We start from the raw sequence: 23927 nt of genomic DNA on the forward strand, positions 1-23927 counted from the left end.
AAGAAAACTCTCTGAAAACACATAACAAATCAAAGTAGAAGTAAACAGATAGCCTCGAAACCTAGTAAAACAGCAGTCAGCGATATAGCAGTCATTTTCCTCTTTTCGCAAGCATTCTCACTCTGCGTGCGCGCTCACAAGAACAGCATGCATACAACAACGCACGCCATAGAAGAAATCATCTTAAAGGCATATAAACATTCATATCGTGAACACTATTTAACACTAGATTGCCGTTACAGTGTGTGTTTTTGGAGTGAGCTTTCCTGGCCACCGGGTCTGGCTCTGAGGAGATACTGATATCTTTGAGGCTCGGACCCCTGGCTGGGTGTAAACATTTGTTTGCCATAAAGGTGTCAATGAATGGCATTAGGACCAGACTTTCTCCCGCTCGCTGGTGAATTACTAGACGTGAGTCAAATGTTAAAAGCTTTTCAACTGTAGATTTGAATAAGTCCCAGGGGCGGATTGGCTATCTGGAGCACCGGGACTTTTCCCGGTGTGCTGCTGGCCAATGTGGAACGGCCCAGTAGCCTACACATTTAAAAAATAGATATATAAAAAATGAGGGAAATCAAAATATTACATTTCTTTTCTACGCAAATGGATGGATGAAGGAATCGATCGTGCGGGCGTGGCCAACAAGGAGTGTTTTGTGTGCATGCCTCAGCGTATTGCCCTCGCTCCCTGTTAAGTTTGGTCTACTCCATTGCGTATCTTGAAACACGCCCTCTCTCACGTACTGGAAACACACCAAGCATATGCCAATAGAACTGTGTCGCCTTGCATCACAGCATCCCCTGTGTCTCGGGAATAAGGCTGCAATTGAACACAGAAAGAGAACTACAGCCGACCGTTAGCTAGAATGCATGTTCTGTGCCTGCTTGTAAGTGAGAAAACTGTCTATTTCTACAGATATATTTGTCTATATTCGTCATTCAAAAAGAGAAACTGACGCTGCAGATACACACCATAAACAAAGCAGTGCATGCTTACTGTTCTGAAGATCCATCCTGCTAAACACTTTTTTATTCCACTTCTCTCATGTTAATATTACCCGAGTGTTCCTTGGCGAATATTTAAATATGATGTATCATTAGAACAGCTTCTATCTAGTTAATTGAAAAGAAAATGGGAGTGGGGCCTTTAAGCAGATGACATACTCTAGAGGTGGGCCTTGTAGAATAAAACAGTATAAAGCTACAGCAGCTCAGACCCTCAGAAGACAAGAGAGTCTGTGAACATTAGGTAAATAGATATCTCAGAATATAATCCTTCAGTTAATATTGCATATTTGTTCTAAAGTGAACTGTCTTTCTCTTCACCAGGAAAATGATTCTGCCAAGTTTGAACATCACTCTGATTTTTACCAGTTATGGACCACCTGGTGCTCTTAATTATGGAGTTTTTGTAATCTCTCTTGCAGTCTATCTTACAACTGTTTTTGCAAATGTAACACTGATGCTGGTGATCTGCTTGGACACATCTCTCCATAAGCCCATGTACATATTTTTATTCAACCTAGCTATTAATGGACTAATCGGATCATCTGCTGTACTTCCTAAAATAATGGAGAATCTTGTTGATGATATGAAAGATATACTGTATACTGACTGTATTCTGCAAGTATTTTTTGTTAATATTTATGGAACATGCGCTTATGCAATACTGACACTTATGGCATATGACAGATATGTTTCAATTTGCAAGCCCCTACAATATCACAATATAATGACTCCAGGTAAAATAAGACTTCTGCTTTTTATTGTGTACTGTGTTCCTATCTTCTCTCTTGCTGTACAGGTGTACCTTACGTCAAGGTTGCCTACTTGCAGGTATACAATAAACAAGTTGTTTTGTGACAATTTGACTGTTGTTAATCTCTCCTGTGCCAAAAATACCTGGGGAGATCTGTATGGCATATGTCTGGTACTTGCTTTTGTTGTTCTACCTCTAATCTTTGTCATCTTATCATATGTGCGGATATTATTTGTCTCTTTGAAAGCATCACAAAGTGCCCGAAAGAAGGCTCTAAAAACCTGCACACCACACTTGATTACTTTTATAAATTTTTCATTGGCCTCTCTTTTTTCTGTGATATACAATCGATTTAATTTCAGTCTTTCAAAAGAAGTTAATGTGTTTATGTCAGTGCATTTTATCCTGATTCCTCCACTTCTACATCCACTTATTTATGGAATTAGAACAAAGGAGATCAGCAATAGCCTCACAAAAATATTACAAAGAAAAATACTTGCACTTGGTTTTAATTTAAAGACTGAACAAAAGTGTAATGATGCACTTTTTATTTCTACTAAATAAATGGTAAATTAACACATACAATTGTCTTATATTATATTTTGTACATTGGTTAATGGCATTAGAGTTAGAATCTGAAATTATGTATGTGTAACTGATATTTACATAACTTGTATATGTATTGTTCAATGTAAATAATCAACTTCAAATTACCCTGAATTTCAGAGCAAATTTTGCATAATTTTATCATATTGATGTTGCAGCCATTTTATAAAAGCAAGTACATATTTATATACAAACATTACATGGATTCCTTCTGTTTTGTAGTTTTATTAAAAAAAATGTAATACAAAATGCAATATTCAAATGTTTATATAGGTGAGAAGGCACCATTTACACAGATGAAAAAAAGAATGTTAAACATATCTTTACAGATTTACTCATTCCTCTGATTCTTTATTCTACAAACCTGTTCATCTTTTTATGCAACTCATTTTCTGTTTTTTTTTTATTTTTTAATTCTCCATACAGGCAAAAGTCTGAGGGAGGTTGTGGCACCAAAAGTAAATGTACAAACTAAATTGTTTTGTCAGTCATAATGTCATTGCATTCATGATCTAAACTGTCACCATGCGCATACTAGAATTAGTTAAGTTATAAGTACAGAGTCTGAACTGTTTGGCTGATTATTCTTCCTGTCAGATTATAGACCCCTTCACGGTTGACGTCACAGAAAAAAATGCGGTGCGCAGTGCGCATGTCGGGGTCAGAAAAGTTAATTCCATCGTGCTGTAACCATAGTTTAAACCAGCTACCAGAGAATTTCTCGTCAACATGCCTACTTGTTGCGTCGATAAATACTAACTTGTGATAAATACTAACGATAAATACTAATATGCCTAATATGATTTTTGTTTTATGTCTTTTTACATCGGCTATGTACACTGTGCATGCTTGTTCTAACCGTGTGTTGTGTCTTAATGAGTTTTTTTATTTTATTTTATTTTATTTTTTTACATCACGCACTGACGCGATTTCCACACATCTCAGCGATAATTGGTGAAATGACAGACACACGTTTAGTTTAGCAATAATGACCCTGGAGGAAAGGTGACGGATGCTGGGTAAGTGATTAGTAGCCTAGTCGTGACAGTTTTCTAGGGAAATATAACCATCAAGTCAATCAGTCTACAGTGCATCCGTCTCCAATATGATACATAATTAACGTTACCCTGCCATGCAGGTGCAATTTGCAGTATGGATAGCCTTGCTTCCCGCTTGTTGATCACGACCCAGGCTTTGTATAGAGGTCTTTTTCCCCTGGCGCTGGCTCGGTAAAACCTCCGCTTTTAACACACAAAAGTCATCGCTTATATCGCTAGGCCTATATAAAACCGTCTGAACATGCCCACAAACTACATAATTATACGCGTCGATCGGAGTGCAATCTCAAGCGCGTGTCATGTTTCTATGGCAACCAAAGCAGACCTTCCGCCAAACCGCGCTTTACATTTTCTCCAATGTTTATAATAATATAAATGAACCGTCTTGTCTAATCTTAAAGTTTTGGTGGTCAGATTCAGACTCAACGAAGAGCAGAGAGCACAGATATGATCAAGCTGAACAAGCAACAAACAATCGTTATTCAAAAGGGCAAACAGTTAAAGGTATTATGAGTTAACTCGAGTCAGAATGTACATGTGCAAGGTTGAATTTGTCCATCACCGTGACATCAAGTAGACTTTTAAAGCTGAAATAATGAGTGGATTAAGCTTGGAATAACGAGAGAAATAACGGATAGAACTTTCTTGTCGGTGGATTAATGCATCAGTCAGTCAGTAACGAGACGACGGCTACTAAAATTAGGTAAGACAAAATTTTTTATTTTTCGCAACTCGTGTGAAATAATATGTGACAATCGGGTCCAGTCGGGTTTGTGTCTTCCTGCCGGGTTCGGGTCTAGTTTTCAAATAATAGACAGGTCCAGGTCGGGTCCGGGCAGTACATTTATGTCATTTCTCGGGTCTGCACGGGTCCGGGTCCAACTTTTGAAATGAATGACGGGTCCGGGTCGGTTCGGTGTAGCACATTACGGGTCTCTTTCGGGTCGGGCATGAGTTTTTGGACCCGTGAAGACCTCAAAGACAGTGCATAACTTGACACAATATCATGCTGGTCTATTAGCCGCGCCATTTTTCTGACCCCATGCTGCGCGCGCACCCAACAGAGGATTCCAATGTGTACAAACATTGAAGGGGTCTATAAAGACCAGCGGTTGAGCAATTTAACAATCTTGAAAAAAAAAAAAATGATATGAAAACAAACCTGCCAGATTCATATACAGCAAATATATAAATTCCTTACTTCAATTGGCCAGAATTACCTTCTGTGTTTCATGTAAGAACAATACATGTCCTATACAAAATCAGACTATGGCCAGATTATGGCCCCTTTCTTACTAAACAGCACACATAAAACGTTTTGGATTTATGCATCATACTGTAAAAAGTATTATATGAGTTGTACATGACAAAAGTATGCAATGGTGTATGGTATTAGTAGAAAATAACTGAAATTCATATACAAATTATTTCAAGTTCTTATATTGAATCATATGCTAGTCAAATTAAAGTCATATAGGGTTTATACACATTTTGTGTCATTTTTTATATGAGTTATACAAAGTGTGTCATACAGATTTCATGTGTAGATGACCAACATCACTCATATGAAGTTTGAAAATTTGGAAATTGTACAGTGCAGAAGTATGTTGGAGGATTTAGTGTCAAAATATATCTGACCTTTATGAGGACTGGTCATTTTCCTTCAGGATTTGAACAGTAAATCTCAACACTTTCAAAAGTGTTCCCTTTCGAAGGGAAATCAGCAATACGTCGAATGATGCAATGGGGAACGCCTCAGGCATGACAGGTGTCTGAAATCAAATATCAACTCACAGTAATCAGGTTGACCGGCGACAGCCCGTGCATCATCAGCTTGAATGATGAGCGCGTCAATCTGGATGTACAACATCTTTTCGTCTTCAGGGACTGTTTGTCTGTTTGATAGTATCAATGATGAAGCGTGCAGAGATGCGGAGAAACACTTTTCGCAAGTGTGTCAACCCGTGTCCAGATATTTGACACCGGAGGATTCACACGATCTGTGCGTGTTCTGCCTGGGAGAAGAGCATTCGCGGGAAGCTCTCGAGGGACTTTTCTCCTCGATTCGCCGGTTTCGGTTTCCGAGCTTTTCGGACCTTCCGTCTAAACAGCGGTCGATAAGTTCAGGGAGGGTCACAGACAGACCCAGAAGACCAGTGTCGCTTGCAGTGCACCCCCTCCTCCCAGGCGTAACTCCCACGGGAGACAGGATCTCAGGTCCTGGTTATGAGCTTGAAGAGAAGTGCGTAGAATACATGTCATCCACTTCTTCATCTGAAGGGACTGAAAAAGCAGACCAGCGGCATGGCAACAAGACGCAGTGTCTCGTTCCCTGTTCTCAGGGAACATAGGTTACAGTCATAACCTGAGACATTCCCTTTCGAAGGAAACTTCGAACTGCGTAAAGCGGTATGGGGAACGAGATACCCACGCACATGACACATGAACTCAGAGTTAAAGCCCCATACTGCTTTGACATCAGGCTAACTGTAGCACTACTCCCTACGGCTTTTGGTTCGTGGTTTGACTTATCAAGACTATTTTTTAAGATGGCTCCTGTCTGTATACGCGAAGTGAACTGTATTCATAGAGTAACTTCTTATTAAACGGTCTGTACACTTAAAAAGTTCTCAATGCTTCGTTTTGTATGTATGGATCCTCATTAAGTTACTGCGTTAGTGTGGGGCTATTTAGAGCCTTGTTAGTGGTATAAACTAGCGATTTCTTTTTACTTAGTCAATGCCCCCATTACTAGCATTATACGCTAACAGTTTTTAGAGATAAAACTCTTTACATTTGATTATCATGAAAACAAATCTCAGAGAACGGTTGACTAGGTACCAATGTTTTATTAGACCAAAGGTTCATTGTTCGCCGGAGTTCTCCTTTAAGTGTGCCTTATTTATAGTGCGGAAAATACGGTATATGTATATCCGAGTCCTGATCGGGTGGTAACATGTGATCATGTGAAACCATGTGATCAGGCCCAATTTCTGATCATGTGATCGGATCGGGACATCCCTAATTTAGAGGAGTATAGCCCGGAGCCTATGGACCCTTGCCTGCTACTGCGACAATGTCAACCCCCACACCAGGGAGGCTATCATGCTCAACACTGAAGCCAAAGACCTGTCTTAGGTTACATTACTCAACCACAGTCTCTAGTCAGAGACGATAGCCCCTTCACGGTGCTATGGGAAGCGGAGGCCTAAGCAGGATGACTCTAAGATTAGAGGAGGCCTGCCACACTTCCACCACTGTGGTCTAGAGCTTTCCCTCATAGGGTGTATAAAGCTATGATGCAGAACTCGGGTAGTAAGTGGGAGGGCCCTTTACTACTACCTACAAAGCTTTTTGCATGGAGGCCTGAGCAGGATTACTCTCAAATCAGAGGAGACCTGACACATGTTAGCTAAACTTCATACCAGAGACTGATTGGACCATTCTGAAAACATAAACACAGAGCTCAGGGAGCGAAGAGCCTAAAGCGCCTCTTCTTAGAAAGGGGCCACTTCAAGGGGCCGCTTCACTTCAAGAGGGGCCACCTCAGCAGGATGACTCTCGAAGGAGAGGAGGCCTGACACATTTTAGGAGAGATAACTCGACGATCATCTGAGCTCAGGGAGTGAAGGGCCTTAAGCAACTCCTCTGATAGAGAGTGGCCTCTTCTCAGGCTCCACCTGGAATGCTGTTTGCATGGAAGCCTCAGCAGGATGACTCTCGAAGGAAAGGAGACCTGACACATGCTAACTAGACTTCATACTAGAGACTGATTGGACCGTTCTCAAAACATTAACACAGAGCTCAGGCAGTGAAGAGTCTAAAGCACCTCTTCAGAGAGAGAGCGAGAGAGAGAGGGGCCACTTCTCAAGCCCCACCTGCAACGTCTGTTTGCAAGAAGACCTCAGCAGGATGGCCCTCGAAGGAGAGGAGGCCTGATACATGCCATCAACACAGCCACCTGTATATGGAGGCCTGTATATAAAGCATCTCATCATAGAGAGAGGAGCTTCTCACCAACTTCTGCATGCATGGTGACAAATGCTAAAGACAGATATACATATTTTAAGAGAGCTAGCTTGACAATCACCAGCGCTCAGGCAGCGAATGGCCTAAAGCACCTCTTCAGATAGAGAGGGGCCACTTCAACCTCAACCTGAAATGCTGTATGCATGGAAGCCTCAGCAGGATGACTCTCGAAGGAGAGGAGGCCTGACACGTGCTGCGAACATATATCATAGCTGTAAACATTAGGAGCTAGCTTAACAATAACACAAGCTCAGGGAACGAAGGCACCAATGTTGAGACTATCCTTTTCTGAGGAACTGGATTTCGTCAGCGTTGCGTTGATATGGGGGATTATGAGTTTTCGCCAGCTCATACCTCCGGTCGGTGATGAGGAGCTCTTGGAGGTTTTATCTTGCGCTGTAGCTAGATTAAATATTGAATGGCCAGCCGATGAATCAGAGAGTGTTTCTAAGAAAAGTTTGCTTGATGAAATATATTTATCATCTAGAACACCACCTCCACATCAGGGATTACTGTTCTTTCCCGATCTTCACACTGAGGTGTCGAGATCGTGGATCAGACCAGCTTCATTCAGAGTGTTTAATCCCCAGACATCTAACTATAGTAATGTGTTAGGTGCTGCTGATTACGGTTATGTGACAGTGCCTCGGCTAAAGAGACGCTTGGAAGCTATCTCTTTCCGGAGTCAGGGTGATCATTGAAAGCCCCGACGTAACCCACCAGACCTCTAAAGTCTACATCTTCACTGGTGGGTAAAGGGTACTCGGAAGCAGGTCAGGCTGCGTCATGCTTGCACACAATGGGCCCTACTTTAACGATCTGAAACACAAGTGTCAAAGCGCAAAGCACAAGTAACTTTGTGGGCGGATCCCGGCGCTGTTACTATTTTCCCGGCGGGATAAATGCCTCTTGCGCCTGGCACAAATCTAAAAGAGGTTGGTCTGAAGTAGATTCATTGTTCATAGTGTGGTTTGGGCGTAATGAAAATAAACCAATAAGAGCGTCATATCACATTCCCTTTAAGAGCGTGATGAACGAGGCGCACTTGTTCCATGGCGCAATTCTATTTTTAGGGCGCATTTAACAGGCGCGCTTCAGCATCGGTTCACAACCGAGGAGATCGATGTTCTTGTCAGGGCCGTAAAAGAAAGAGAAGTGACATTGGGCATGGGACAAACCCACCCAAATTAGCTTTGGTTAAACATGCATATAATAATTTGGGTAAATGTGTAAGCTTTATGCCTATTTTTCCCATCGTCATGGACACAACAATGATTTCCCTCGTGTTTATATATTTTTCCTTATAATAATGTATCATTTGCAAAAAGTAAAATGCATCTGTGTTAGAGGTCTTCACAGTGCACCCGAGACCCGTCGGCCCGGGTTCGGGTCTGTATTTTAAATGATCAGCCGGGTCCGGGTCGGGTCCGAATCTATTACTTCGGGTCCCGGGTCTGTTTAACATTGTATGTAATACCAACGCATTCTCATCCTTTAGCGTCATATAGGACGCTATATGACAAAACGGCGAAATACTACTCACACCCGTTATTGTTAATATAACACGCGCTGAGAACGGGCTGGTAATACACGTGCGATCGGAGTGCAATCTCAAGCGCGTGTCATGTTTCTATGGCAACCAGAGCAGAGTTTCCGCCAAACCGCGCTTTACATTTTCTCCAATGTTTATAATAATATAAATGAACCGTCTTGTTTAATCTTAAAGTTTTGGTGGTCAGATTCAGACTCAATGAAGAGCAGAGAGTGCAAGTACATGTGCAAGGCTGCATTTGTCATCCATCACCGTGACATCAAGTGGACTTTTAAAGCTGAAATAATGAGTGGATTAAGCTTGGAATAACGAGAGAAATAACATGGATAGAACTTTCTTGTCTGTGATTTGTAATGCATCAGTCAGTCAGGTAACGTAACAAGGAAGTGAGACGACGGCTACTAAAATTAGGTAAGACAAAAAGTTTTATTTTTCGCAACTCGTGTGAAATAATATGTGACAATCGGGTCCAGTCGGGTTTGTGTCTTCCTGCCGGGTTCGGGTCCAGTTTTCAAATAATAGACGGGTCCAGGTCGGGTCCGGGCAGTACATTTATGTCATTTCTCGTGTCTGCACGGGTCCGGGTCCAACTTTTGAAATGAACGACGGGTCCGGGTCGGTTCAATGTAGCACATTACGGGTCTCTTTCGGGTCGGGCATGATTTTTTGGACCCGTGAAGACCTCTAATCTGTGTAGCTGAGAGAATCATCTACAGTGTGTGCGCGTTGTTCACACTCTGTATTATCGCCAAGCATGCACGCTTAAAATAGCATCTGAATGTACGCGCACCACTGACTTTAGACCAGGTTTTTTCTGGTCAGTGGCGCAATTGTTTTCTGAAACTGCAAAATAGCACCAGGGGTTGTTTGCGCCGACACACGCCTCCTTTTTGCGGCAACCCGCCCAGGGAGCGCAAATTAATTTCCTAGTTTACCGACGTGCTACTGTGGAGGAAAAAAGCCCGCTTTGCGCGAGTGCAAAATAGGAATGATAAATGCGTCAGTGTATAAAGTAATACCCCCCCCCCCCATGTTAGTGAGAAAACTGTCTATTATATTCGTCTATATTCGTCTTCAAAAAGAGAAACTGACGCTGCAGATACACACCATAAACAAAGCAGTGCTATGCTTACTGTTCTGAATATCAATCCTGCCAAACACTTTTTTTATTCCACTTCTCTCATGTTAATATTACCCGAGTGTTCCTTGGCGAATATTTAAATATGATGTATCATTAGAACAGCTTCTATCTAGTTAATTGAAAAGAAAATAGGAGTGGGGCCTTTAAGCAGATGACATACTCTAGAGGTGGGCCTTGTAGAATAAAACAGTATAAAGCTACAGCAGCTCAGACCCTCAGAAGACAAGAGAGCCTGTGAACATTAGGTAAATAGATATCTCAGAATATAATCCTTCACTTTATATTGCATATTTGTTCTAAAGTGAACTGTCTTTCTCTTCACCAGGAAAATGATTCTGCCAAGTTTGAACATCACTCTGATTTTTACCAGTTATGGACCACCTGGTGCTCTTAATTATGGAGTTTTTGTAATCTCTCTTGCAGTCTATCTTACAACTGTTTTTGCAAATGTAACACTGATGCTGGTGATCTGCTTGGACACATCTCTCCATAAGCCCATGTACATATTTTTATTCAACCTAGCTATTAATGGACTAATCGGATCATCTGCTGTACTTCCTAAAATAATGGAGAATCTTGTTGATGATATGAAAGATATACTGTATACTGACTGTATTCTGCAAGTATTTTTTGTTAATATTTATGCAATATGCGCTTATGCAATACTGACACTTATGGCATATGACAGATATGTTTCAATTTGCAAGCCTCTACAATATCACAATATAATGACTCCAGGTAAAATAAGACTTCTGCTTTTTATTGTGTACTATGTTCCTATCTGCTCTCTTGCTGTACAGGTGTACCTTACATCAAGGTTGCCTACATGCAGGTATACAATAAACAAGTTGTTTTGTGACAATTTGACTGTTGTTAATCTCTCCTGTGCCAAAAATACCTGGGTAGATCTGTATGGCATATTTATGGTACTTGCTTTTATTGTTCTACCTCTAATCTTTGTCATCTTATCATATGTGCGGATATTATTTGTCTCTTTGAAAGCATCACAAAATGCCCGAAAGAAGGCTCTAAAAACCTGCACACCACACTTGATTACTTTTATAAATTTTTCATTGGCCTCTCTTTTTTCTGTGATATACAATCGATTTAATTTCAGTCTCTCAAAAGAAGTTAATGTGTTTATGGCAGTGCATTTTATCCTGATTCCTCCACTTCTACATCCACTTATTTATGGAATTAGAACGAAGGAGATCAGCAATAGCCTCAAAAAAATATTACAAAGAAAAATACTTGCACTTGGTTTTAATTTAAAGACTGAACAAACGTGTAATGATACACTTTTTATTTCTACTAAATAAATGACAAATTAACACATACAATTGTCTTATATTACAGTTTGTAAATTGGTTAATGGCATTAGAGTTGGAATCTGAAATTGTGTATGTGTAACTGATATTTACATAACTTGTATATGCATTGGTCAATGCAAATAATCCACTTCAAATTACCCTGAATTTCATATTGAATTTCAATTTCAATATTGATGTTGCAGCCATTTTAAAAAAGCAACTACATATTTATACAAACCTTACGTGGATTCCTTCTGTTTTGTAGTTTTATTAAAAAATGTCAAATAAAAGATGTTATTCAGATGTTTATATAGGTGAGAAGGCACCATTTACACAGATGAAAAAAAAGAATGTTAAACAAATCTTTACAGATTTACTCATACCTCTGATTCTTTATTCTACAAACCTGTTCATCTTTTTATGCAACTCCTTTTCTATTTTTTATTCTCTGAAAGTCAGCAAAAGGTTGTGGGTTGTGGCAGCAAAAGTAAAAGTACAAACTAATTTTTTTTGTCAGTCACAATGTCATTGCATTCATGATCTAAACTGTGACCATGTGCATACTAGAATTAGTTAATTTAGAGTCTGAACTGTTTGGCTGATAATTCTTCCTGTCAGATGATGAAGACCAGTGGTTGAGCAATTAAACAACCTTGAAAAAAATGATATGAAAAAAAAAATGGTATGGTTCATATACAGCAACCATATGAAGAGTTCAGATGCAAAAGCCTCTAAGTGCCATTTGCAATTTTCTTCTAAAATGATCATTTTTATCAAGCTTGTATATTTAAGTTCAGTAATTTCACTTAAATGGCAATGAAGATTACCTATTAATTGTCATTTAAGTGAAATTACTGAACTTAAATATACAAGCTTGTTAAAAATGGTCATTTTAGAAGAAAATTTCAAATGGCATTTATAGGCTTTTGCATCTGAACTCTTCATATATCTTCCTTACTTAAATTGGCCAGAATCACCTTCTGTGTTTCATGTAAGAACAATACATGAATACAAAATCAGACCCATTATGGGCCGTTTCATACTAAATAGCACACATAAAACTTGTAGGGGATTTATGCATAACACTGTAAAAAGTATTATACGAGTTGTACATGACAAAAGTATGCAATGGTGTATGGTTTGAATAGAAAATAACTACGAAATTCATATACAGATCATTGAAATTTCTTATATTGAATCATATGAGTTCCATTTCAAAGGGAACCCAACAATACGTCAATTGACGCTATAGGGAATGCCTCAGGTGTCTGGAATCAAATATCAACTCACAGCTATCAGGTTGACCATCCCACATACTGTGGTCACCAGGTTACAGGCCTCACCAGGCATTCCTAGTTACGAGCTCCTACATACTGTGGTCGCCAGGTTACCGACCTCTAACGGGTCTTCTTGGTTATGGGCTCACACGTTCTGTTGAGGTCCCACATGCGGTATTCATCAGGTTACAGGCCTCTTCCGGCCTTCCACATTATGAGCTCCCACATATGGTGGTCGCCAGGTTATAGGCCTTTTCAGGCCTTCCTGGTTATGAGCTCCCACATACTGTAGTCGCCAGGTGACAGGCCTAACCAAGCCTTCCTGGTTATGAGCTCCCACACATTGTGGTCGGCAGGTTATAGGCCTCAAGGATTATGGAGGCCACTGTGCTCTTAGGAACCTTAATTGCAGCAGAATTTTTTTGTAACCATGGCCAGATCTGTGCCTTGCCACAATTCTGTCTCTGAGCTCTTCAGGCAGTTCCTTTGACCTCACATAGACAGGTGTGTGGCTTTCCTTATCAAGTCCAATCAGTATAATCAACCACAGCTGGACTCAAATGAAGGTGTAGAACCGTCTCAAGGACGATCAGAAGAAATAGACAGCACCTGAGTTAAATATATGAGTGTCACAGCAAAGGGTCTCAGGCTATGTTTACATGGAAACGATTCTGAAAAGAAAACGCAAAAATGGCGTTGCGTCGTGACTTTTTATTCTGCGTTTAGACGAGCGTTTTGTGTGGGAAATCCGCGTGCAAAAGTGTGTGATTCAATGTAGTATGCACTTCAGGCGGCTAGGAGTGCAAACTACAACAACACCAAGTCCACGCGCCTGTGTACGACCTTCACTGTCAAGCAGACTTTTGCGTTTTTACCGTTTACACGGGAACGCGGCAGTGGACCATTTTTAAGATTTCCACTCTGGAGGGTGGTTTCACTTTTTGCGTTTTTAAGCCTCAAAAACGCCGTCGCCGTGTAAAACGAAAGGCACATCCGATAAAATATTTGTACGTTTTCACCCGCGAGCGTTCTCGTGTAAACAGGGCCTAAATACTTACGACCATGTGATATTTCAGTTTTTCTTTTTTAATAAATGTGCAAAAATGTCAACAGTTCTGTGTTTTTCTGTCAATATGGGATGCTGTGTGTACAATAATGAGGGGAAAAAACGAACTTAAATGATTTCAGCAAATGTCTGCAAAATAACAAAGAGTGAAAAATTTAAGGGGGTCTGAATTCTTTCCATTAGCCTGGCTGCGCCCTCCTACGCACTTCCGCTCAATTTCATTTTCCTTCAGTACTACGTCTGGGACTGCTGTATATCCTTAGGTTTCCAGAAATCAATTTTTTGTAGGACCAATTAGCGAATAGAGGGAGTGGCTGAGTACAATGACATTGATGTAGCGCGTCAGTTTGAGTTAAGTAATGGCAGCAGAGAAAGACGTGAGAAAAGCTATTTGGTCCGTTGTTGGAAAAGCAACTTCCGAATATATATAGAATTTAAAGCCGGATTGTTGTCGTCTCACCTCTTGTTGCACAACGGAGGTCCACGTGAAGGAGGCAGAAAGGTTGGAAGTTCGTGCTGGGAAGCTCGGTGTGCACGATGACTGTGACATTTTGGACGGTCGCTTTAGCCTGGTGTTCGGAAGCCCCGAGTCCTGGCTGCTAAACTGTTGTTTAAGATCCGCTCAGGAGTCATGTCAGTAGCTCATATTCCCAACAGCAAATTTACTGATTCTTGTGATGAATAGAACATTTTGAGCTTGAGCTTCAGTGAACAAGTGAACTTTGTGTACTTGTGCAGGAGGTTGGTGTGTCAGTTTTACATGTTGTAAATCATACAAATTGGTTGTAATTGTCATAAATAAAAATGTGCAACGCATTCTCATCCTTTAACGTCATATAGAACGCTATATGCAAAAACGGCGCTATACTACGTGTTATATTAACGATAAAGGGTGCCATGTGCGTAGTATAGCGCCGTTTTTGCATATAGCGTTCTACAGTATATGACGTTAAAGGATGAGAACGGGCTGAAATGTGATGTCAATGGTTAATTTGTTGTAATAATAATTAGAAAAAAAACTAAATCCCATATAAAAATGTACAAACACTTTGAAGACCATAATTAAGGTAATTAAAGGGTTAGTTCACCCAAAAATGAAAATTCTGTCAGTATTTACTCACCCTCATGTTGTTCCAACCCCGTAAGACCTTCGTTCATCTTCGGAATTAATTAAGATTAAGATTTAGCAAATTTATTAAAAAAAATAATTAAAATTAAGATATTTAAGATATTAAGATCGCTCCTGCATACAGTCCATAGGCTTCTTGAGGGACTGGCTCTTGCTGTCCCCGAAAAGTCATTAAAGACATCGTTAAAATAGTCCAAGTGACTACAGTGGCTCAATCTTAAGTTTATCAAACGACGAGAACACTTTTGTGCGCAAAAAAACAACAAAAATAACGACTTTATTTCAACTATTCACTTCCTTCTCCATGAGCCTGTAAGTCAGTTAACGTAGTGTGATTGCGTAGAGCTACGTCACACGTAGGCTCACTATTGGCCGACGCTGGTCATGTGTGTGTGATGCGTGTGACGTACAATAACAGAAGCTTACGCTATTAAACTAGTAACCTGACTCGCGCAGAGGGAGAAATAAACGAATAGTTGAAATAAAGTCGTTATTTTTGTTGTTTTTTTGCGCACAAAAGTGTTCTCGTCGTTTGATAAACTTAAGATTGAGCCCCTGTAGTCACTTGGACTATTTTAACGATGTCTTTAATGACTTTTCGAGGACAACAAGAGCCAGTCCCTCAAGAAGCCTATGGACTGTATGCAGGAGCGATCTTAATATCTTAAATATCTTAATTTGTGTTCCGAAGATGAACGAAGGTCTTACGGGGTTGGAACAACATGAGGGTGAGTAAATACTGACAGAATTTTCATTTTTGGGTGAACTAACCCTTTAAGAAACAATAAGACGTAATATACCATACCATACCAACTTTATTTGTTTAGCACTTTACAACAACCTAAGTTGACCAAAGTGCTGTGCAGAAAACATAAACATACAATTAAAAACCTTACATTCATCATTAGTAACAAAAAAATCATGGAGTCGACATCTTGGTTTTAAAAGCCAAAGAGAAAAGATGGGTTTTAAGAAGTTTTTTAAAAACAGGTAAAGAAGAGGCCTGTTTAACATGCAAAGGCAGATCATTCCATAGTTTCGGGGCAGACACGGCAAAGGTACGGTCCCCTCTGAGCTTACGCTTAGTTTTAGGCACAGTCAGGAGCAGCTGATCATCTGACCTGAGAGTGCGGACGGGTTTATACGAGTGAAGAAGCTCAGAGAGGTATGGCGGGGCAAGGCCATTTAATGATTTAAAAGCAAATAACAGAATTTTAAAATGGATCCTAAATTGAATAGGCAGCCAGTGTAGTGAAGCTAAAATCGGGAAAATGTGCTCCCGTTTGCGTGTGCCCGTTAAAAGACGTGCTGCTGCGTTCTGTATCATCTGGAGACGGGTGATGGAGGACCCATTAACCCCCACATATAGTGAATTACAGTAGTCCAGCCGTGTAGTTACAAAGGCGTGGATTGCAGTTTCAAAATGTTGTCTTGACAAAAATGGCTTTATTTTGGCCAGTTTCCTCAAATAAAAGAAGCTTGATTTGACAACAGCTTTAACTTGACAGTCAAACTTAAGCTCACGGTCCACTTTAACACCAAGGTTTGAAATGCAAGGTTTAATGTAGGGAGCCAAAGAGCCCAGATCTATCGGTGGGGTCCCAGTGGTGCCTCCAAAAACCATCACCTCTGTTTTTTCATCATTAAAATTTAAAAAGTTCAGGGCCATCCAGGCTTTTATGTCTTTGACGCAATTGAGTAGATGTCCAACAGAGTTATCATTTCTCTTTTTAAGAGGTACATAAATCTGACAGTCATCTGCATAACAGTGGAATGAAATGCCATACTTCCTAAGTATGGAACCAAGTGGAAGCAAATACAAAGAGAAAAGTAGAGAACCAAGGACCCCACACAAGAGAGGAGCAGAGGAGGAAACATATTCACCTACACTAACACAAAAAGTTCGATCCGCTAAGTATGACCTAAACCATTCCAGTGCTATGCCACTGATGCCCACCAACTGCCGTAAACGTGAAATCAATATTTCATGATCCACAGTGTCAAATGCAGCAGTTAAATCTAAAAGCACAAGGATAACACAGTCGCCAGAGTTAGCCGCTAAAAAGATATCATTAAAAACTCTTAAAAGAGCGGTTTCGGTGCTGTGCAAGGTTTTAAAACCGGACTGGAAAACCTCTAGTATACTATGTTCGTTCAAAAATGCCAATAATTGACTATGCACAATCTTCTCCAGGATTTTCGAAAGGAAGGGCAATTTGGAAATAGGCCTGAAATTAGTAAAAACCAACGGATCTAGTGCAGGCTTTTTAATAAGAGGTTGAACTACTGCATGTTTTAAGATTTCAGGGACCACACCCGAGGTCAGACTATTTATAACTGCAACCACAGATGGTCCTACAGTAGGGAAAACCTCCTTAAATAGTCGAGGGGGGACAGCATCATTAGGAGAACCCATGGGCTTCAAGTGACCAACAACCTCCTCTAAGAAAGAGAAAGTCACCGGCTCAAAATGATCAAAAACAGCCGAGCAGGGGACAGAGATTGAAGGGTCAGAAGCTGCAGGTGCAATTTGGGACCTAATAGAAGTGACCTTATCAGTAAAAAAGCATAGAAAATTTTCACACATAGCACTGGATGCCTCCATACAAGCATTCTGTGGGGCATTTAAAATTGAATTAATGGTGTTAAACAAGACATGAGGCTTATGACAATTTGCCAAAATAATATCTGAGAAATGTTTCCTTTTAGCCTCTTTCACAGTTTCCTGGAAATGACGCCAGCAATCCCTTAAAATTTGGAGAGACACCTGCAGTTTGTCCTTCTTCCACCTGCGCTCAGCTCTACGGCACTCACGTCTGGCCGCACAAGTCATGTCATTTAGCCAGGGCTCAGATTTAGTTTTAGGCAGCCTGGATTTTAATGGAGCCACACTGTCCAAAACAGTTTGGCAGGTGGAGTGAAACCATGCGCTAAGCTCTTCTGTGTGCAATACAGACTCAGGAGTGATGGTGTTCTGACTAAAGGCAGCCGAGAACTGAGCAGCAGTGGAAGGGTTAATCATGCGACAGCGCCGTGCAGCAGCGCGAGGTTTAAGTGTATGACAAGAAAGAGCAGTCTCAAATAACACAGGCATATGGTCAGAAAACACCGCGTCACATATCTCTAGATTAAGAACAGGCAAACCATATGATAAAACAAGATCAAGTGTGTGTCCATGTTCTTGTGTGGGTCCAGACACAGATTGCACAAGATTAAAAGACTCAATGAGGTTTAGAAAACCCTTTGTCATTTGCTTGTCAGGACAAGAAACATGAACATTAAAATCCCCAACAATAAGAACACAGCCAGAAAATCAGCAAAATCATTTAAAAAGTCATTGTTGTACTTGGGGGGCCGATAGACCACAACACACAGCACTGTGTGAGAGCGACCAATCTCAAATAAACTCATCTCAAAGCTGCTGAAAGCGGATAACAGCATTATCTGTTAACATTTATAATGGCTCTTATATGCAGTCGCTATTCCTCCTCCTCGGCCAGATTTTCGCGGGGAGTTAAGGTAGCAGCAATCATGGTGTAAAAATTCTGTGAAAGCGCTAGACTCACCATCACTCAGCCATGTCTCAGTTACACAGAGAAAATCCAATCCTCGGGATGTGAAAAGTTCTTTTAAGACAAAAGTCTTATTTGCTAGAGATCTAGCATTTACCAGCCCAAACCTGGCAGGAACCGGCGTATACGCGACGCTAGACGTTCGTGGAACCCGACCCAGAGACTGCAAGTTGCTGTTATTGACTCCGCGCCAGCGGGGACGAGTAGAGCAGGGGCCGCGGGGCTGGAACACCTCTTCCGGGCCGACGACAGGTATCAGCCAGGCGCCGACAGGGTCCAGCGAGCGTCGAGAAATAACGAGGCTTGGCACGTCTCCAAGCTCAGTCCACAAAGGCGTCGAACACCATGCAAGGCGGGTCTTCAACCTCATCAGCCGGCCACTACGTTTTCCCCGGCGGCGGGTGCGCTTTTGTCGGCGTTCTCACCGAGAAGGTGGAGTCGGGGCGTGCCAAAGGTGAGCCGGGAGCCTCGCTAGGAGCGGGGGCAAAGTTTCACGTCCACCATCATCCAATTTTACTAAATTTTCAACCGAAAATCGCAGATCCAGCAGTGTTTGGCGATCATACACCAGCAAAGAGTCGACATCCTGGGCAAAAAGCAAAACAAACAGCAAAAACACACACAGCAACGAACGACAGTGACAGACGGCATGCCACACACACTGGCGCCATCTTCCAAACATCATGAAATATGAAAAAGTAATATGAAAAATTGTTGTTTATTACACATCTGCAGATATAGAGACAGATCATTCACTGTACAGCATTTGCGGCAGATCAGAAAACGACCACAGCGGTGTATTTGTAATGACACAGCTTCGACCGTTGCGTTGAATGAATACATCACTGTCTTTCGTGTCAAATATACATTTAGAATTAAAGGGGTCATGAACTGGCTTTTGAAATTTTATTAGATATTGTTGTCTGAGGTCAACTTATGACGTTCGCTTGGTTTTTGCATTCAAAAACATCAAAATGAATAAGTAATAGGCTATTTCATACCCAAGTTGTGAGCCTAACTGAAAAACGGTCGTTTTCCTAACTGAAAAACACCGTTTTTATGGGCTTGTCGGTCGCACTGAAGACCTGGAAGTAAACGCCCAAATCTGCGAGTGGAGAACAGTTTTGCATATAATGAGATTAACTCGTTATAAAACGTCCAATGTTATAAAATGGCAACCGGATTCGCCCATACATGTTCGACCCAGAGTCCGTGTGTTGCACAATTCCTGTCAGATCCAATATAGATGGCACAGCACGTTCTTTACTCTTAATCAGTCTGCAAATCCAGTCTTGTTTACAAAACAATCCTCAGTGAAATGAAGCGAACAGACGACGATGTTTTACCTCATCAGCTGGAACGTCATTAAAAATAAAGTTTATCCATGCAGTCCTATTGGAATCCAGAGGAAGCTTATGCAGTTACTGTCTTCCACAACCAGGCACTGCACAATATTCTGTATTACTCGGTTGCTCGATCCGGTTTGTCATCACGAGGTAGGCATGTATGTTACTTAGCTATGAGTGTAATGCTCGAATCGGTGGGCGGGGCTAAACCGGCCGTGTTGAAGAAGGCGTTGATCTTCTTCTGTGGGGGTGGTGTTTTATCTTCCTTGTCGTCATAGTTCCCTACTTTTAAAAATGAGTCGTTTGCAGAGGTGGGGGTCAATAAAAGCTTTTATTGGACTAACAAGGACGTTTTCAGTGAAACTTACAGGATATTCTTATAATATGATGACTTATTATACATTTATTGGAAAATTGGAAAAATTGATTTCTCAGTTCATCACCCCTTTAATAATTGTTCCTAAATGAACAAAACAATAGGTTACTTTCGTAACCCCGGTTCTCTGATAGCATTAAGTGAGGTGTCTCACTATGGGATACGCCCCTTCTGCGTATTCCTCAGAAGCCCTATTACATTACGCCAGCCCTGATTGGCTGGCAGACATGACGCTGTGTCTGGGAGTGGCTACCCCACCCCTCCGTATAAGAGGAGCAACACAGCGTCATTACGACATTCAAAACAAGAACACCTCTTCCTCGCTTCACACAGCAAGGAGGGTGATCTGGTGAGACACCTCACTTAATGCTATCAGAGAACCGGGGTTACGAAAGTAACCTATTGTTCTCTTTCAAGCATACGTTTCGGTGTCTCACTATGGGATATCCTAACTCCCGTATTGCCAGATAGCCTGCTTCGAAGTCCCCTGCCAACCAAACACCGCCTTCAGGCTGAACGAGTCATGAGTCAACTCCAACACTCAGTACCGCATGTGCTAAACTCTGTGCTGTAACATCCAGTTTATAAAACCTAGCAAATGTATGCGGCGAGGACCAACTCGCCGCTTCACAAATATCCTGTATCGTGACTCCTTTAAAAAGGGCCCACGAAGTTGATATTCCCCTTGTTGAGTGTGCACGTAAACCAGCTGGGGGCACCTGACCCTTACTGGAATATGCCAGTGAAATCGCCTCCACTATCCAGTGCGACAACCGCTGCTTTGTAATCGGCTTCCCCGTATGTGGTTTTAACCAAGATACAAACAGCTGGTCACACTCCCGGAACCCTTTGGTCCTTTCAATGTAAATGCGTAAGGCACGCACTGGGCACAGCTCATTTAGCTTTTGCTGTTCTGACGAGGCAAAAGGTGGTGGATAGAAAGCTCTTAACTACAAAGGAGTAATAGAATTAACTATTTTGGGTATGAAAGCAGGATTAGGTCTCAAAATAACCCCTGCATCCCCGGGCATGAACTGTGTACATGCTGAATGCACCGAAAGTGCGTGAATCTCACTTACGCGCTTCGCGGAAGCCAAGGCTAACAGCAGCGCTGTTTTAAACGACAATATTTTCAAATCAATCTTGTCCAGTGGTTCAAATGGGGGCATCGAAAGAGCATCAAGTACCAGTGCTAAATCCCATGAAGGGGAAAGCGGTTTTGAAACTGGTAAGGCACGACGCGCGCCCTTCATGAACCTGCATACTAAAGGATGCTGCCCAACAGTTTTATTAACAAAACCTATGTGACAAGCAGAAATAGCGGCCAAATACACTTTAATGGTGGAAAATGCTTTCCCTTGATCTATCAAATCATAGGAATGATAGAACAACTGCCACTGAACACTGAAAAGGGATCTCGTGCTTAGTCGCGCACCAGCGCTCAAACACGCCCCATTTGCATTCATAGAGAGACCTAGTCGACAAAGCTCTAGCATTCTGTATGGTTCTGATAACACCGTCAGACAGACCGGTTGTACTCAAATTGAACCACTCACTGGCCAGGCCCATAGTGCCAATCGTTCTGGGTGTGGATGAAGAATCTCCCCCCCTGCTTGTGACAGTAGATCTCTGCGTAACGGGAGAGACCATGGGTCTTCGTACAGCATATGAATGATCTCCGCTAGCCAATATTTCCCTGGCCACCTCGGAGCTATTAATATGAGCTTCAATCCCTCCTCTCTCACTCTGTGGAGTGTTGGGGATATTAATGCTATCGGTGGGAACGCATAGAGGAGAGTGCGAGGCCAATCGTGTGCCAGCGCATCTATCCCCAGGGGCACGCTCTGGTCTTTCAGGGAGAAAAACAGAGGACACTGACCATTGTCGTGCGACGCGAACAGATCCACTGTCGCCCTGCCGTATATTTCCCAGATTTGTTCGACCACTTCCTTGTTCAATTTCCACTCCCCGTACAGTGGATTGCCCCTGGACAGCAGATCCGCGCCCCAGTTCATGACACCCTGTACGTGCGTTGCTCTCAGGGATGAAAGGTTGGCATTGCTCCACAAAATCAGTTTGCGTGCCAGCATGTGTAAGGGAAGTGACCTGAGGCCTCCCTGTCGATTTATATATGCCACAACTGTAGTGTTGTCTGTCCTCACGAGAACATGATGCCCTTTCAGAAAAGGGAGAAAATGCTTCACTGTCAGAAACACGGCCAGCATTTCCAGATAGTTTATGTGGAGATTGATCAGATGATGACCCCATCTTCCATTCACTATCCTGCCCTCGTAAATGCCCCCCCAACCGTACAACGACGCGTCCGTCGTTATGACTTTTCTGGCTTGAACCACGCCCATGGGTACCCCTTGAACCAGAAAGGTTGGGTGTCTCCATTGACGCAGTGCACGGACTGCCTCTGACGTCACTCTTACTCTCTTTCGACAATGCCTTAATGGGTCCAGCCTCAGAGACGCTACCCAGCACTGAAATTCTCTCATGAATAGTCTGCCTAAGGGAATGACTATTAGGGCTGAGGCCATCAGTCCCAATAATCTGAGGCATGTGCGGAAAGAGACATTCTTCCCTCTCTGAAATTCGGTCAGGCATCGGTTGAATTTTACCACCCTGTCCTCTGACAGTCGCGCTTTGAAGGTCACCGAGTCCAGTGACAGCCCCAAATATGTTATGGACTGTGCGGGAATCAGAACACTCTTTTCGGTGTTCAGTTTTAAACCCAGTTTCTGTATGTGATCCAGAAGCATGGTCGTGTGATATCTCACTTCTTGTTCTGACTGAGCTGTCACCAACCAGTCGTCTATGTAAGTAGCGAGACGGATGCCCTTTTCCCTGAGGGGGGTCAGGGCCGCTTCTGTACATTTTATGAATACTCTTGGGCTCAGAGACATGCCAAATGGTAGGACCAGGAATTCGTAGGTCACTCTGAGGAAGGCAAACCACAGGAATTTCCTGTGGGGTGGGTATATTTTTATGTGAAAATATGCATCTTTCAGGTCGATCGATGTAAACCAATCGCCTGGGCGCACCAGTTTTAGGAGTGTAGAATGAGTGAGCATTCTGAACTTGTACTTCCTTAAGTATTTGTTCAGCGCACGTAGATCCAATATGGGACGAAGGGCACGAGTCCCTTTCTTTGGGACTGTGGCTTTGCTCGGGTGGTACCACTCTTATCGCCTTTTTGTTCAACAGTGAATGAATTTCGTCCTGAAGGACATGTTTTAGCTCTTCCCGCACATGAGAATGAATTATTCCTTTGAATTGTGGGGGGGGGGGGGGGGGGGGGGGGGTTGGAGTGGCAAACTGCAGTCTGTACCCGAATTGTATTGTCTTTAATACCCAATGGGACTTTGTGCACTCTCGCCAATTGTTTATTTGCAGCGTTCTGGTGCCATCTTGTGGCTGAAACATGAATGAGTTCGCGGTCTGTACTGCGCATGCGTGGGCACTTTGCGCTTGGACAGAGTCTGAGTGGTTCATAGTGTGTTCTGTTAACATGTTTTGCAACATTTTTTGGGGCATTGTGTTTTGCAACATTTCTTGGGGGTACAGTGAAAACTTTATTGAGTTTTGAACATGAAAAGTGCTTGTGACTAGTGGGTTGGTGTGCACCACTGCACCGTTTCTTTTCCTTTTCACCGCTCTGCTTCCCCTGGCCCAACCGGGCGCCGTTTTCCCCACAGAACATC

The 23927-nt window shown here is 42.1% G+C and overlaps 2 protein-coding genes across 2 annotated transcripts; both read left to right on the top strand.

Moving 5' to 3' along the window:
* The first annotated feature begins 1332 nt into the window (after positions 1-1332).
* Positions 1333-2322, top strand: or60a1 (odorant receptor, family 60, subfamily A, member 1). The gene has a single exon (XM_039660044.2). The coding sequence runs from the start codon at positions 1333-1335 to the stop codon at positions 2320-2322; it is 990 nt and encodes a 329-aa protein (XP_039515978.2).
* An 8151-nt stretch (positions 2323-10473) lies between these two features.
* Positions 10474-11463, top strand: LOC120470504 (olfactory receptor 8A1-like). The gene has a single exon (XM_039660049.2). The coding sequence runs from the start codon at positions 10474-10476 to the stop codon at positions 11461-11463; it is 990 nt and encodes a 329-aa protein (XP_039515983.1).
* Positions 11464-23927: the final 12464 nt, after the last annotated feature.

The sequence above is a fragment of the Pimephales promelas genome, chromosome 16 (genome assembly GCF_988280905.1).
Source record: "Pimephales promelas chromosome 16, fPimPro1.hap1.1, whole genome shotgun sequence".
In the NCBI taxonomy this organism is placed as follows: domain Eukaryota; kingdom Metazoa; phylum Chordata; class Actinopteri; order Cypriniformes; family Leuciscidae; genus Pimephales; species Pimephales promelas.